The 17,222-nt window shown below is 44.8% G+C and overlaps 1 protein-coding gene across 2 annotated transcripts in view; it reads left to right on the top strand.

Annotated features, from left to right (window-relative positions):
- The window catches only part of IPMK (inositol polyphosphate multikinase), a 326,827-nt gene that overhangs the window by 43,864 nt on the left and 265,741 nt on the right, over positions 1–17,222 (top strand). For both annotated transcript variants that reach the window (XM_082269139.1, XM_082269138.1), the window contains exons 3-4: positions 7,761–7,857; positions 9,310–9,482. In XM_082269139.1, the coding sequence (XP_082125265.1) occupies positions 7,761–7,857; positions 9,310–9,482 (270 nt within the window). The remainder of the gene's footprint in view (positions 1–7,760; positions 7,858–9,309; positions 9,483–17,222) is intronic.

Here is a 17,222-nt window from a genome sequence, read left to right as displayed (position 1 = left end):
AAGCATCCTAAGGAGATTGCCTTGCATTCTTTGGATGTTGTCAGGGCGATCAGGGTTTACCTGTCAACTGAATCCTTTCAAAAGTCGGATTCCCTCTTTGTCCTTCCTGAGGGACCTCGGAAGGGTATGGCTCTGTCTGCGGCGACCATTGCTAAATGGATCAGACAAACTAATTGTTCAGGCCTATTCGTTGAGGGAACGTGTACCACCCTTCCCTGTCAAGGTGCACTCTACCAGGACGGTGAGTGCGTCCTGGGCTTTCCGGCATCAGGCCTCGGTGGCCCAGGTGTGTAAGGCTGCGACTTGGTAGTCAGTGCACACCTTTTCCAAATTCTACAAAATTGATGTTCTGGCATCAACTGATGCCTCCTTTGGCCGCAAAGTTCTCTGTGTGGCAGTACCGTAGGGGACCCAGGTTTTGTGTGGGTCCCTGGCTGTTGGGGTGGTTTACCCCCTTGGTTATTTGCTTTCCTGGGTTGTTGCTCCTGTTGAGCTTTTTTGTTGCCCAGAAGGTTCCCTTGCTGTTCACGTAAGGTTGCTTTTTCTGATGTGGGTACTGCGTTGCCTTTTTGGACAGTTGCGTTTCCCACCCCTCATGTCTACACTGCTTTGGGACATCCCCCATTGGTGAAGACTGTATGAGTGGGCGGCGATTGTCGGAGGACGTAAGAGAAAACTGAATTTTTGTAAAATCTTACCGTAAAATTCCTTTGAGTCCTCCGACAGTCGCCGCCCCCGCCGCTCTTTTGGGGTTCTTATACACTTAACTGCTTGCTACCAAACCGAGTTGGGAGGGCTATTGCAGGGGGGGTATTGGATCAGTGGGACAGCCCCCATGGGTGTGTCTATGTAAATGCTTTTTGTTTTAACAAGTCTTTTGCCTAGCTACTCCTTAGGAGAGGAAGTCAATGCCCCCATTGGTGAAGACTGTATGAGTGGGCGGCGACTGTCGGAGAACTCAAAAAAGGAATTTTTTACGGTAAGATTTTACAAAAATTCAGTTTTTTTCCCAAGAGTTGCGCCCAAATAGTGTGACACAAAAGATTGCTATGATCGCCATATTTTTTATTTTTTTTTGTAAACCCATTTTTATTGAAGCATATAAAATGAAGGTAATACATTGTACAGAGCGATTAAAACACGTAAAAGATGAGGAGTAAATGATTCTTTGGCCATAGGCCTTAGTGAATGATTGAGGTTTCTCTGATATTCGGACCAACTTGATTGAAAATGGCAAATAATACAGTAATGCCAATTGCAGGTTTGTTGGAGATAAATATGTAGGAAAGACTTATCAGGTGATAGTTTTCCAGGGGTTAGTTGTGTACTTCGTATTACTTTAGAGGAAGGTATGCTTAGGAGGTATGATCTTGTTGTTAAGCCTTAACTGGGCGAGTGGTTGAGTGCGTCTAGCACAAACACCACAGCCGATTGTGAATATGAGTTTAATTAAATTACGGGGGGGGGGGGGAGCTATAAACGGGGGGGGATAAGTAAGTAGCAGCGATATTGTGAGCAGTGGTCTGAAAACTGATTTATTTGAAAATGCGCAAGAGTAGCAGAGCATGAATGGTGTATTGGTTGAGTAGCAAACAATGGCTATTATGTGTTTTACTTTTTATGATAAAACGTGAAAGCCAACAGTCTTAATTGAGTCAGAGGTGGAGTCAAGTAGTGGATATGTATTAGGGTCGCAGGAAGCAAAGGTGTTCAGGTTGGAGACGAAGGGGGGATGTCAGCTATTCGACAATAGTCTGTGAAGGATTTGAAGCTGGTCTAACCTGCCCATATGGAGTAGGGAACGACCGATTATCGGAAGGGCCGATATTCACTTTTACCGATATATCGGTATCGGCCCCCAAACTTGCCGATTATTACCAATATTAGTGTATGTAAAATCCTAGCATCCATTTTATTAGGGTTTTATATAATGTCCAGTGTGTTTTTGTAATCTAATAGTGTGAAATACCTTTGTTATATCGGCACTCAGCTTATACCCACTCTGCTGTCTTTCTCCTCTCATAGCTTTTAGAGGAGGATCTCAGCCCCTCCCCTCTGCAGTGTACAAGAGTATTAGATTCGAATAGTGTGAAATACCTTCGTTACATTGCCGCTCGGCCCTTCTGCGACCCCCCCCCCCCCCACCCGTCAGTGAGGGAGGAGAGGACAGCAGAGCGAGAGATTGGCTGAGCCTGGAGCGTCGATGTAACGAATGGTATTTCACACTATTCTAATCTAATACCCCATGCTTCTGTGTACATTGCAGAGCGCCTGAGATCCCCCTGACTGCTATGAGAGGAGAAAACAGCAGAGCGGGAGACTAGCTAAGCCCAGAACAGCGATGTAATGAAGGCATTTCCCACTATTCTATTACAAAAACACACACTGGACATTATATATAAAACCCTAATAAAGTGGATTCTAGGACTTAAATTACACTAAACAAGGTTCACACAGGATTCCTGGCAGGGAGGGAAGGGAAGAAAGCACAATACACAGCATATTGCAGCTAAAAGACCTACCCCTTGGGAAGCCTTTAGTTATTTTCCCAGCACTTTATTTTTCACAGTTGTCTACTCTTCTAGGACTGGTTCGCTCACATGATGTGAAACTGATGTACCTGAAAGTGAAAGCTAAGCTGTGCGGTTTTCCTATCGGTTTTCATGCAGGTAAAGTGTGAAGAACAAGCCTTTCATGTTAATAAACAAACATTAACATGTCTAGTACCAGATTTGTGTCAATCTTTTTTTCAAAAACTTTTAAAAGTACAAAATATCGGCCCTGAAAAACCATATCGGTCTATCACTAATATGGAGGCAAATTTATGCGGTGAGTCCCGAGATATCGAAATTAGTTCTTCCATTTCAGCTATTTTATCTATGCGTTGAACCCAGTCTGATATGGATGGGATTTTGGGGTTGCCCCATAGTGTAGGTATGCAGAGTTTAGCTGCATTGATTAGCATCATTGCTAAGGACTTGAAGTATGATGAATTTGATGAGTCGTGATGGAGTAGGAGCTGTACAGGTGTGAAGGCCAGTAGGAGGGCAGTTATTTTTTGGGTGAGTTTATGAACGGTGTTCCAGAAGGATTAAATAGGTGGGCATTCCCACCATATGTGCAGGAGGTCGGCTTTAGTGTGTTGGCATCTCCAGCATGCGCTAGATATGAAGTTGTTGTACTTGTGAAGAATGGCAGGGGTGCAATACCATCGAGAAAGTAATTTATAATTATTCTCTTGTTTAGAGACCTTTAATTGAGCCTTTGTGCATGTGGCGAAATATGTCCCAGTTTTTGTTAGAAAGCTCTACGTGAAGGTCTTGGGTTCAAGCCTTGTAAACCTTCCCTTTGCCTGCTAGAGTGTTATCACAGAGCATGGTATGTTTAGTTGAGATAACGTGTTGGGGAGTTTGGGTCATACAAAGTTTCTCAAAAGGTGTGAGGGCTTTGGATAGGTCCGTTGTGTGTTGGATCTTGTTAATGTAGTGTTTGATTTGCAAGTAATCTAGGGGTTGGCCCCTAATGCATTCAAACTTTCAGATGGTTTAAGTTTACCATTCAGGAGGAGGTGGTGTAGTCGTATACCAGTAGCGGGTTGTTTGGATGAAAGTGGATGAAGTGCTAGTCCTGGAGGGAAGTCTGGATTCATAAGTAGCGGAGTCATTAAGCTTGGGGTAGAAGAGATGGTGAGCTTATGACAAGTCTCGAGGAAGCACAATAAGGGAGGCTCCTATTAGAGGGTGCTCCGTTAAGTCTTTAGAGAGAAGCTTTAGTTGAATCCATTATGGGTGGTTGGAAAAAGAATTTTCTAGTAATACCCAATCCTTTGTGTCGTAGTGGATATTCCAGTCCAAAATATGTTGGAGGTGACAGGCCCAGTAATAGTAGTGTACATCGGGAATGCCAATCCCTCCCTTAACTTTGGGTTTTAAGTTGTGCATGGCTCAGTCTGGGGCGTTTGATTCCACAGGAAGGAACTACAAAAAAGTGGAAAAAGACTTTTGGTAGTAAATGGGTAGTGTTTGGAGAGGGTAAAGTATGCGAGGTAGAATGTTCATTTTAATAATTGCCGCCCTGCCGAACCATGAGAAGTGTGATTTGTTAAGGTCTTCCGCAATGGTTTTAAGAAGAGGCTGGTAGTTGGAGTATAAGGCAGATAGGCGGGAGGGTAACTGGATCCCTAAGTAGGTTAAGGAATGTGGTTGCCAACTAAAAGTTTTGTTTACATTGTTGCACTTGGGAAGCCGGTAATGTTTAATGCCTGCGATTTTTGTGAAGTTGATTTTAAAATATGATACGTATTGGAAAAAGTGAAAATCTTTAAGGAGGTTTGGTAACGTGTTGTGAGGATTTGATAGGAAAAGGAGGATATTGTCTGCAAAGGCAGCTAGTTTGTATTGTCTATCTGCCGCTGTGATTTCCTGGATACAGTGGCGTAGCGTGGGGGGTGCAGGGGGGCCGGCCGCACCGGGCGCAACATCTGGGGGGGGGGGGGGCGCATCCGCAGTGTCACTCTGACATACACAGTTCACACACTGTCTGTGGCTGCCTCCATCTTTAGGCTGGGAGATGTCCAGCGCGGCCGCCCTATGGCTGAAAATGGCGGGTCAGGGCTGGAATGTGCCTCACCTGTCCATTGGGGTGGGGTGGCGTTGCAAGCCAAGCCCGCCTATGCCGCCTCTCCTCACTGCTCAGTCAGTTTAGCAGCGAGTGAGTCAGCAGCCTGGTGCTGTCACAGAGTGGGTTTTTTTTTTTTTTTTTAATCACCTGATTAGAGCCAGAGGCTCTAATAGGCTTCAAAAAAGGGTGGACCCGCCCATTGTGTGACAATAGCGAATGAAAATTTGCTATTGTCACACGGATCCTCCTCCTGGCCAATCAGGAAGCGGGTCCGAGACCCGCTTCCTGATTGGCCGCAAGGTGAACCCATGCCATTGGCCGAGGAGGACGCGGGAGGGCTCAGACGCCGCCACTGCAGGTAAGTCTCTCTGCATTGAAGGGGGCACGCTGGTCTGTCTGCATTGAAAGGGGGGACGCTGGTCTCTATCCATTGAAAGGGGGCACGCTGGTCTCTCTGCATTGAAAGGGGGCACGCTGGTCTCTCTGCATTGAAAGGGGGCACGCTGGTCTCTCTGCATTGAAAGGGGGCACGCTGGTCTCTCTGCATTGAAAGGGGGCACGCTGGTCTCTCTGCATTGAAAGGGGGCACGCTGGTCTCTCTGCATTGAAAGGGGGCACGCTGGTCTCTCTGCATTGAAAGGGGGCACGCTGGTCTCTCTGCATTGAAAGGGGGCACGCTGGTCTCTCTGCATTGAAAGGGGGCACGCTGGTCTCTCTGCATTGAAAGGGGGCACGCTGGTCACTGTGCATTGAAAGGGGGCACGCTGGTCACTGTGCATTGAAAGGGGGCACGCTGGTCTCTCTGCATTGAAAGGGGGCACGCTGGTCTCTCTGCATTGAAAGGGGGCACGCTGGTCTCTCTGCATTGAAAGGGGGCACGCTGGTCTCTCTGCATTGAAAGGGGGCACGCTGGTCTCTCTGCATTGAAAGGGGGCACGCTGGTCTCTCTGCATTGAAAGGGGGCACGCTGGTCTCTCTGCATTGAAAGGGGGCACGCTGGTCTCTCTGCATTGAAAGGGGGCACGCTGGTCTCTCTGCATTGAAATGGGGAACGCTTGTCATTCTGCATTGAAAGGGGGCACGCTGGTCTCTCTGCATTGAAAGGGGGCACGCTGGTCTCTCTGCATTGAAATGGGGAACGCTTGTCATTCTGCATTGAAATGGGGAACGCTAGTCATTCTGCATTGAAATGGGGAACGCTGGTCATTCTGCATTGAAAGGGGGCACGCTGGTCATTCTGCTTTGAAAGGGGGCACGCTGGCCATTCTGCTTTGAAAGGGGGCACGCTGGTCATTTAAACTTGTATTTAGATGCATTTTACTTTAATTACATCAGTATTTTCATAACAAACAATACATGTGCCTAGGGGGTAAGGGTTTCTTTAACTAATATAGTGGAAGAGACTCGAGTGCTAAAATCCCGCGGGTAAGGGGGGGCGCAAATTACTTGCCTTGCCCCGGGTGCTGACAACCCACGCTACGCCACTGCCTGGATATCGGTGTTTTCACTATCTTATTGAGAAATGGTTCTAAGGTGAGGACAAAAAGTGGGGATAAGGGGCAGCCCTGGCGCGCATCAAAAAGGTACGCTTTAGGGCTGCCCCTTATCCCCACTTCTTTTTGTCCTCGCCTTTGAACCATTTCCCAATGATCGCATTTTTATTCTCTAGGGTCTCTCTGCTAAAAAAAAAAGTTTGGGGGTTCAAAATTTTCTAGCAAAAAATGCAGATTTCTAACCTTGTAAGCAACAAGTGTCAGAAAAAGGCTTAGGTGTCCTTTTATGAAACGGAGAGAAGAGCAGTGATCCTGCTGATCGCAGCTCATTTCTGATCATTCTCAGTTTATGAAACAGAAATGATAGGGGGAGAACATGTTCTTCGCTGATCATCTCTTCACACTGGAATCTGTCATTGCCTGACACAGAAACAGCCAGGTTATGAAGCTGCGATCTCTGCACTTCACTGGTGATCTGTGTCAGAATTCACACTACCAGATTCACCAGCCTGGAGCTTATGAATCGGGGAGTAAAGACCAAATCAGGGGAGAACTGAGGGGGAAGAAGGAAGATTTTTGACATCCTTCATCCTCATTCAGACCCCCCAACACAGTAATCATGTCCCCCCTGCCATATTTGTGTGTGTATATATAATAGAAAATGTGTGTGTATATTTTATTTATGTAAGGGGACTATTATTTATTAACATTAGTGGGGATCGTGTACTCAGCAGTGATAATCTATCACTGCTTATTAAAGAGCGCCAGTGATTTTCATAGTATGGTAATCTCGCTTTGTCTCGCTTTGAGATTACAGGTGCTCCCATTCACTTCTACACAGATCTCGGCCGTTCGCAGAGGAGACACTTCTCCTCTGATCACCCTGGGATCACTATATTAAAATCCTTATCGGACCCTTTTTTTGACTTGTGATTATTCATTTTATTTTTTTCTGTAGCTGTTGGTGGGAACACATCCGGTCTTTCAACAAGTGAAAAAGCTCTGTAAGCCAGATTTTTGCAAGATCAGGAAAATATTGTCTTCTCACATGTGACAGGCTTGATGGCCCAGCTTTCATTTCTGCTGTTTGAGTCAGATCCCAGGGCAGCTAACAGAGGCAGTGTATGTAGCATATGGGATTAATGCCTGAACTTTCAAGTCGGCCTCATATCTGAAAAGACCAATGGCCAGTACCCACAAAAATCGGTTTTGGCAGATTCATCCTTTTACTTTAAAAAAAAAAAAAAAAATGTGTGTGTAAGTGTATATATGTGTATTAGGCATAATGTGTGCTGGCCAGACTGCAGAGTTAATAGCTGTGTTCCTGACTTGGTGGTGGATTTTGTCTCTCTTAAGAACCTTCATCTGACCCTGTGATTTAATCATTTTTGTCTTTGAACTGCTGCAGCTGGTAAGATACAAAACTCAAACCAGTAAAATAAGTTTTCTCCATTAGTTGCTCATTTAAGCACAAAGTCGACTTCAGAGCTTCTGTGTGTCTGTGATGTTTGATTTTTCCCAGGAAATAAGTATCGTGATCATTCTCTCTAACAATTCACAGATGCTGCCTGTGAAAGGATCACAGCCAAAAATGATTGCAGAATAGCCAATGACATTGTTTTTCCCACATTTTTTTGTTTTCTACAGGTTTTCTCAAAAGACTGCACAGATCCTAAGCTCCGTGATCTGAGGACATTTTTGCCAAAATATTTTGGCACATGGTCTCCACCAGGATCTACAGATGGTATGTGGATGTATAATATAATATAGTAGAGGTTTTGTTTATTTTCTAATTTCATCTTTACCTTTTACCTGTAAACTGATGTTGGATAGACAAAAGTGCAGGCTTTGCACCCTGGAAATGTGGACTTTTTTTTTTTTTTTAAAACCCTTGGTGCCGTTGCCACTCAGCCCTTTAAAGGGGTTTCAGATGCCAGGGGGGGTGGCATTCATGATCATGTGACTGCTGCGATTGGCTGTCCATGGTGTTCACATGATCGGAAACCTCCCGATTGCAGGAAGCTTTCTATTGGGTGGCGGTAACTGCCAGGAGCTCTCGGCACAAAGTGTGTCTGTAAATATTAGGCCTCTCGGGGCCAAGACCCACCTGTTGGGAGGAGCTATGGGCAATGAGGTACATTGCAATGATTTTTATCAAGCTTTGTTGTAGGGTCCTACCTGTTTCTGCTCTGAAGAAAAAAAGAAAAGTCTGTTTAGGTCAATTTGCAAGTGAATCTTAATGGGAGTGACCTTTTCCTTATCAACCAATGCAATCGCAGTGTTCTAATCAGGAAACTTGGTGTCTGTTTCCCTTTAGAAGTAATTAACCCTTTGAAAGTATCTCACTAATGACATTTTTGTTGCAGAGGATGTCTAAAATATGACTTGTATATTGGTGTAGACTTCTGGGAAAAATCAGTGAGGCAATCACAAGCAGGACATTTTTTTATGGAGGTATTCTAACCGTGTACAGAATGCCTCTAGGTTGCCATATTGCATGGAATTTTACAAAACAACCCACCAATGATACTGCAGGCGGTCCCCAGGTTACAAACATCCTACTTACAAACTGAGGGAGACAACAGGAAGTGAGGAAAAATCTAGCCCTAGGAAGGGAAATTCACTCCCGTAAGAGTTCTCGTGGGAAAAAGTGTCTCCACTGAAGCTATATCACCAATCCTTGGTTTCACAACAACCCAAAATTTTCAAAATCCAGTTGTCATGGGGATGGTAAGTGGGGTGACATCTTCTGAACAGGGGCACAGACAGCAAAACAAATGGTACAGGGGTGTTAACCCTTCCCTATGCTATCCATAAAACTTAAAATTATTCTTTTCGCTGGAGCTACACTTAAAAAAATATACCTATTCCGACTTACAAATTCCACGTAAGAACAAACCTACAGTCCCTATCTTGTTTGTAACCCGGGGACCGCATGTACATGCCAGTACACTGAAATTTTATAGGGTATGTTAGGTTTGGCAGATATTGACAATTTTATAGGTCTCCGATAGTTTTTCATGTCCCTGACAGCATGGCAGGTTATAGTTTTTGCATCTCATACGGCCAATGCTTTGGTAGTGATGTTTGGTCAAATTTGTTTCAAATGTGGTGCACGGACAGTTTTTAGGAGAATATATATTTTTGTGAAATTTAGTGAATGTAGGAACAAATGTTAATCTATAAACCTTTACAGATCTTTATTTAAAACTGGAAGATGTAACTAGGAAGTTTAATAAACCATGTATCATGGATGTGAAAATTGGCCAGAAGAGCTATGACCCATATGCATCAGCTGAGAAGATACAGCAGCAGGTCAGCAAGTATCCTTTGATGGAAGAGATTGGTTTCCTAGTTCTAGGCATGAGGGTAAGTGATATCTGTTATGGAAATGAAAATGTTGCACTTTTTTTTTTTTTTGTCTTTCTCTCCCTTCTCTGCAAATTTTGCCTTCACTTCTCATGTTGTCACCGAACTGTGGCAGTGGTAGAAAACCTTCCCACCATATTGTAAAGTAAAAAGTTGGGAGTTTCAGATGTTGATTAACCTCAACTGTTGCAGCCCTTTACAAATTTTCACAAATTATGTATCTATAGTAAAAGAAATCACATTTTGGCATTTAACTGTGAAAGGAAATTTCACATTTCGCAGCAACATGTTAACATTTGTTATCTTTATAAAAGTGTGTTGGCACAGACCACACAATGCATTTACAGCCAAAGTTTTTTACAGTAAGATGGTATCCTGTCATACACAGATTTGTGGAGTTACCTAGAGACAGTGTAACTAATTTAGCCATCTTTGATAAACCATGTGCCAACATGACCGTAATACTGGAGGTATATGTAGCAGTCTAGATAGGTGATGACATATTCTATGTTTATGCATCAACCTTATGTGTGTTTGTGACACCCTAGGACACAGCTGTGTAATTTTAATGTTATACTGTCAATCCCCACCCACCAACATCTTTTTGTTTCAGAAACCAAAAAAATGACCTACTCCTTTTAAACCATTAAGAGAGACTTATTTAAGGATTTTTTTCCCCCCAATGTGTGTGTCTTTGTTAGTCTATTTCAGATACAGAATATCTTGTTCTAAATTTCTATAGAAAATCTCACTTTTCGCATTTTAACTGCATTCATTTTCTTTAGTCACTCACAACTACGTGATCCAATGTGAATAAATATAGGATTTGTACTTATGATTTCCTTTTCTTTGTTCATTGAAGCACATGGTAGAGATCTAAAAAAAATCTTAGGCACAAAAGCAGTACCTAGGACACGTGTCAAACATAAGGCCTGTGGGGTCGAATACGGCCCACCAGGCCATTCCATGTGGCCCTCGCACCTCTCCTGCAGCTGCGTAACCCCCACCTTGTCTCAACAGTTAGTAGCAAATAGGTGAGTAACTCCTCTACAGACCCTGTGTCCCTCTGTGCAGCCGCTGCACCCCCTGATCTCCACATTGTGTACTTCATTGGCTGACTCCAGCCCTCCTCTGGTCCTACTCCAGACCTTGCACTTTCTGCTTCCTAGCTCTGCCCCAAACTTCTTCCTGGCTGCAGTACAACATAAGCACTGATGTAAGAAAGGTGGGGTTCTCTTGACTTCTGATGTGGGGTGCTCTGGATTTGTTGGTTTATGATAATGAGAGTGATACAATTCTATGCCAGTTGAAATGGTTTGCGCACCACTGGTATTATATCCACAAGAAACTTTATTGGAAACTGCTTAGACAGAACACCATGGCAGAATCATGTTCTGTCTGAACAGTGGTGTGCTACCCTGTTTTACAGACTTGCATCATCTACTACAGGAGTGTGAGTGAGCTCTGTGCACATCTGCACTTACCCTTTTACAGATTAAGTCTTAAGGAATGACTAAAACCAGAAAAACGAATGCAGAGGCAATTATGAATAAAGAGTAGATACATTTTATATAGTCTTACAGATACAACTAGCCCATTGAGGGAAACCATGATGCAAATGATGAAATTGCGTTTTACACCCCTGGTCTAGGAGGTAACCTCTGCTGGTCACTGGACACCCCCATCTGCAGAAGACAGCTCAGTCAGTCCTAAAACTGGATGGTTGCTGTGTCCCTGTGCCTTTTTTTTTTTTTTTTTTAATGGCAAGTACAAAAAAAATACTATTTCTTTATCTTTGACAGACGCAGCTCCTTATCTTCAGGACTTATAGGGTTATGCTCCTTCTAGGAATAGGCACTAGGCAGGAAAAAACTTAACCACGCCTATGGAGACTGTCCCTGCAGGCATAACACCTCAGACTCCCATCAGTTTGTACTGCCTAGTGTTAGGAATAGGACCTAGCTCTCTTCTGGGACTTCGATCTTAGCTGTAACAGGGAAAGTTTGAGTTTTTTTTTTTTTTTTTTTTTTTTTTTAACTAGTTCCTGTGAACCAAGATCCAGATGAACTACAAGCACTGTATAATCTAGATCCTTAAAGTCTCCCAGCCTGTGCCAGTGAGCATGAGCAGGTTATAATCCAGAACTAGTCGCAGCTTCCCCTTGGCTGACAGCACCCGATCCCAGGTGGTAGGTGATCTGTTTCGGAGTGGCACCGAACTAGTACCTTGGTATGGTGAGTAAATTGTCCCCCCAAACACTCTTGGCGGTCATGGGGCGGGTGTTTGTGTGGAATAGTCAGACCCTAGGGGCTCCCTCGGTTCCCTGGCACCCTGGAGGACTAATCTGGTGTACCCCTTGGCATTCCTCTATCCCTAGCAGGTTTTACCCTGGGGGGGGGGGCTCGTGGTAATAATGTGTCCTGGTTGTGGGTCCCTAGCTAGGGACCTTTTTAGAAGCCTATTGTTCTTGGACCCCTTTGTGGGGTCCTGGAGACCGCATGGCATGCCGTAGGGGCCGCCATTTTGCTGTGGTTCATGATCTCTGTGTTCCCATTAGTTTGCATGGGCAGCCATTTTCAATACTTCACCATTGAGAATGTTTTAGTAGTCAATTTCTTGAGGTCCGTGCGATGGACAGGCATGCGGCATGGCTTTTGATAGAGGCAGAGCTTCTTCCTCTTCCTGTGCAAAAGGGGATTTTGTAATTTCTGGTGCTGCCAGCCACGAACGCTCTCTGCCTTCACCTCCATCGGTAGGATCTTCAGACTCTGAGATAAATATGGTCGGTGTCTTCACATTCTGACGGTGAAGAGGACCTGTCCTCATCAGCCGCTTCATGGGAGGGCGCATTGGTGGAAGTCCTGATAGTTTCTGTGTGGGGAAACCCTAAAATTGTCTGATGAACCTACAACATCAGATACGCAGGTGTCATTTGGCTCCCGTAAATCGGGCAAGGTATTCCCTTGTCCAGAATTGTTTCATACTATTGTGGATGAACAATGGCGACTATGGTACTGGTTGAAGAGTCTCCAACCTTTCCGAATCCCATGGATAGACGGGTGGAATCCTTGTCCCGCCATTTACATGTGTGTAGTGGTTCACATGTTAAAGGCTACCTTAGTGAATATTTTAGTAGCACAGAATACTGGAACTAATAGACCAGTTGACCCAAGCCCTGGTGTTTGTGTGATGTGTCCCTGGACAGCAGTGGGGATTGCTATTAGGCGCATAGTATGGCTAAAATGCTGGTCAGCTGACCAAGCTTCTAAGAGGGCTGTGACTGATCTTCCTTTTACAGGGGAGAGGCTGTTTTGATCCTTCCTGGACGAGTTGATCAAAGGTATCACGGGGGTGGGGGGTGGTTTGTAGATGTAAGAGCACTAATCTGCCCTAATCCTCTAAGGGCAAGGTGCCGCATACTAGGTGGGGGCCTTCTTTTACTGCTCCCTAACAGTCTTTTTCGTGCCTCCGGGTCACAAGATAAAGGTAAGCTGTTTAGGTCTTCTGGGAGTTCCAAGAAGCTATAGTAGGGAAAATCTAAGTCTGGCCAATCTGGACCTGCAGACAAGTCCTCGGCTGCATGAAGGGACACCTTCACCCGAGTCTGTGGTGGGGGGGAGGATTTTGATTCTTTCAGTAACCTTGGACCATCTTGATTCAGGACAAATGGGTTCACAAACTGATCCGATTAGGATACAAGATAGAATTCCGGTCTCATCAGTCGGACAGATTCTTCCCATCCAATATTCAATTATCCCCAGTCTGGTTAATGGACTTGCAAGGGGCAGTACATGATTTGTTGTCGCAAGGAGTGAATGTGCCTATTCCCGCTCAGGAACGTTTTCAGGGCTTTTATTCAAACCTATTCACCATGCCCAGAAAAGAAGGCAAGGTGTGTCCCATCCTGCATCTGAAGGCCCTGAACCACTTTGTGCGGGTGCAGAGGTTTCAGATGGAGTCCATCCGCACGGTAGTAGCAACTCTGCATCAGGCAGATTTTTTTAGCCTCCATAGATATCAAGGACGCATATCTACATATCCCTATCTACGCTGGACACCAGCGGTTTCTTCGCTTTGCGGTAGCAGAGCAGCATTCTCAATTTGTGGCGTTACCTTTGGTCTTGCCTCCACTCCCAGAGTGTTTACCAAGGTACTAGCACTGGTATCAGCACTGCTGCGCCGGCAGGGGATTGCGGTACAGGGTCTTTGGATGATCTCCTGTTGAGAGTGGACTCTCATTCAGCCTTGTTGTGGGATCTGATGATCGCGGTCAGAACTCTGCAGGAGTTTGGTTGGAACATCAATTTCAAGAAATCGGCGCCAACGCCAGTTCTGAGACTGGCTTACCTGGGCTTGACTCTGGGGTCAGCCTTGGTGAGGGTTTTTCTTCCCCCGGACAAGCTGAAAAAGTTGCAGGGGGGCGATTCAGTTGTCGTTGGACAACAATCTGTCCTCTCTACGAGTTTGCATGTGAGCCTTGTGTCTGATGGTATCGACCTTTGAGGCGGTTCTGTTTGCTCAGTTCCATACAAGGCCTTTTGCAAAGGGAGATTTATTGTAAAATGGAACAAGGACACAAAGTCCTTGGATTCTGTGATTCGGTTGAGCCACAACACAAAATCTGCTCTTGTGGTGGATTCAGTCTCCAGCACTGTGCCAGGGCAAATCCTTCCTTCTGTTTTGCACGTTGGTAACCACGGATGCCAGCCTGTGGGGCTGGGGCAGGGTGCTGGGGAAGCTCTGAGTTTGTGGAGCTCAGAGCCCTAAAGCTTTGTCGAGTCATTGGACGACTCGTCTGCAAGTTTGTCTGGTTCGGATTCAATCAGACAATGCCAAGGCTGTGGCTTGCTTCAATCACCGGGGGGGGGGGACCATGAGTGTCTTGGCGACCAAGGAGGTGGCCGAGATTCTGGCCTAGGCAGAAAGCTTTGTTCCAGCCCTCTCTGCTGTTCACATTCCAGGTGTGGAAAACTGGCAGGCGAAGTATGAGTCGTCAGGTGTAGGATCAAGAGAAGTGGTCCCTACACCCACAGGTGTTCCGCCTCCTGTGTGTTCAGTGGGGGACTCCCGCGGTCGATCTGTTTGGCTCTCTCCTCAACAAGAAGGTGCAGAGAGTTGTAGCCAGGTCTTGAGCTGTTCAAAGCCTAGCTGTTGAGCCACTCCCTTTTTGAAGAAAGGCCAAGATCTATGCTACCTGAAGAACGAGGATGAACTTGCAGTGACTTGCACCACGATTTTATAAACCTTCCAGCATATTCTGTTTTACATTTGTTTTTCCTAAGCTTTAGGCTGCATCGTTATCAGACTGCCCCTTGTTCCTGGATACCTGGTTCTTAACAGGCAGATTGTTAAAGCCAGGGTCTGGTAAGCACAACGAAAGACGGGACCATGAAACAATAGATCTTCCAAAGAGGGGGCCAGGGAGCATCTGTGACCAGACTTACTACATCAGTATAATAGTGATAACAGTCTAATCCCCAGCAATGAGGATGACTGGAATCCTGTTGGCTTTCAGCTGGCGTGGAAACTGCTTAAAGAGGTTGTAAACTCGTTAAAAAAATTTTTTTTTTCTTTTACAACCTGCAAGAGAGACATAATGAGCTAGTATGCATCGCATACTAGCTCATTATGAAATACCTTAGAACGAGCCCCCGCCGTGCCGCTCTTACCTGTATGACGAGCGACATGTTCAGTCGCCCGTCTTCCGGGATCGCGGCATCCGGCCATCTGATTGGCCGGAGCCGCGGTGACATCACTCCTGCACGCGGGATCCGACGGTCACGGCACGGGGCTCTGAAGGAACGGCACGATCAGCCGTTCCTTCAGAGCGCATGCGCCAGTGACTTCACTGGCTGCATTAAAGGTAAATATCTCCTAAACCGTACATGTTTAGGAGATATTTGCAGTACCTATAGGTAAGCCTAATCATAGGCTTACCTATAGGTACAACTTCCTGAGGAGGGTTTACTTCCTCTTTAAGAAGCTTTAGGGGAGGACAGGCAAATCTAAGTGTACGTGACTCACTGTGCTACCAGAGCATCTGTTGCATCTGCCCAGGGATCCTTCACCCTACCACAAAATCTGTTCACTTTACCATTTGAGACGGAGAGATCCATGATTGGCAACCTCTTTTTTAAATAATACAGCCGATCTGCAGGAAGACCTTCCAGGCGCAGAGACAAACATTCATACAAATGAATGATAAATTAACAAGTACATAATTGGCAAATTTGTGGGTGTTTCTCATCTGCACCATGGAAAATCTCTAATGTTTGTGGGAATGACTTTTGTTTCTGAGAATAACATTGATAAGTGTCTAAACCAGAGAAAAAGAGGTCTGTTCTTGATGCAAATAGGCTCTTCCTCTGTTCAACTCTAAAGCTTTCTCAACTCTAAAGCTTTTTGTATGCATTTCAGTTTAGCCCCCTCTTTTCCTTGGAAGTTTGTCCTTGTACATTAAAAAAAGAAATACGAACTTGAAAAACAAGTTGAATTGTTTGTTTCTGTTTTCTATGCAAAGACCTTGCCCATTTCCTTGTTTATCTTATAACCGTCTTTGTCCAGCAAAGCCAAGCTATTAAAGCTGCCACAGAGACGGTTAAACTGATCTTTTTTGCATGGATTGAATGATCATATTTCTGAAGGGACTCTCCCTCCATACTGTCTTGATCAGCATGGTTGGCTTTTGCTGGCAATTTGCTATTGGTGCATTCCTGCCAGGTAGGCCAGCATTGGGAATGTCTGCAGACTGCTTCTACTCCCTAGGCAGAATCGTGTATGTTCATCCAATACAATTTTTCAAAAGACCGTTTTAAGTGACCAGTTCATTGATGTATAGTCGGCCGTCTAATTTCTGTAGGTTGCTTTAGTATCTATATGAATATGCAATGAAGGTTGTTCCTTCTACTTTAGGATTCCTGAAGATCATCGTTTTTACAATGGTGTTGCAAACAAAACTTGTGTATAGAGATGCGATATTTGATGGACATGTGTGATTTTTGTCTATTTGAAAAGGAATGGGAGAGCTCCAAAACAGAAATTATGTTTGTGCTGCATGAAACTGCTTCTTTGGCTCCTTTTGAACCTGCTTGTCTTTTTATTGATTTTGGTGTTAAAAGCTAAGTTTTCATCTAGCAAACACTGTATCAATATGTACTAAGCTGGAACATTCGTTTCCGGGGGGTCTAGGAAAAAAGTCCCCAGCGTCTGCCATAAACCTCACCAGCCTAGGGATTTTATTTTCCTGTTCAAAACGAAAAATTTATTAGTATCAGCATTTTTAATTAATCTAAAAAGTCTGTCTGATTCCTATCTTCGTCTGTTTTTTTTTTTTTTTGGTACCATTTCTCTTCTGTGTTTTTTAATCTAAAGTAATTCCTTTTTTCTCCAGTCGTCTGTCCAGGACAGCATAGGAGAGACGGGCTCCACCTCCTTAGACAGGAAACAAAGCATCAGGTGAATAAAGGGCGGTCACCTTCCCACTTCCCCTAGTCTTCATTTTTTTGTTTCCTACACCGGGCATTCAGCCTATCCTCTTCCCCCAGAATATTTATGAGGCACTACCCCCCCCCCCCCCGAGACTAGAAGGGATCTCAGTCATCCCATATTTAGACCTTTTATTTTTCCCCCACTCTTTGCCCCAATTACAGAAGGACCTGCGGGTGGCCATTCTGTTTCTAGAAGATCTAGGTTGGTTAATCCAGAGAAATCAATCCTGATCCCAACACACCTGTGCTATCT

This window comes from Pelophylax lessonae (assembly GCF_965119305.1).
Source record: "Pelophylax lessonae genome assembly, chromosome: 9".
Classification (NCBI taxonomy): domain Eukaryota; kingdom Metazoa; phylum Chordata; class Amphibia; order Anura; family Ranidae; genus Pelophylax; species Pelophylax lessonae.
The sequence above is the reverse complement of the archived record's forward strand: the minus strand, read 5'-3'. Positions and strand labels throughout refer to the sequence as shown.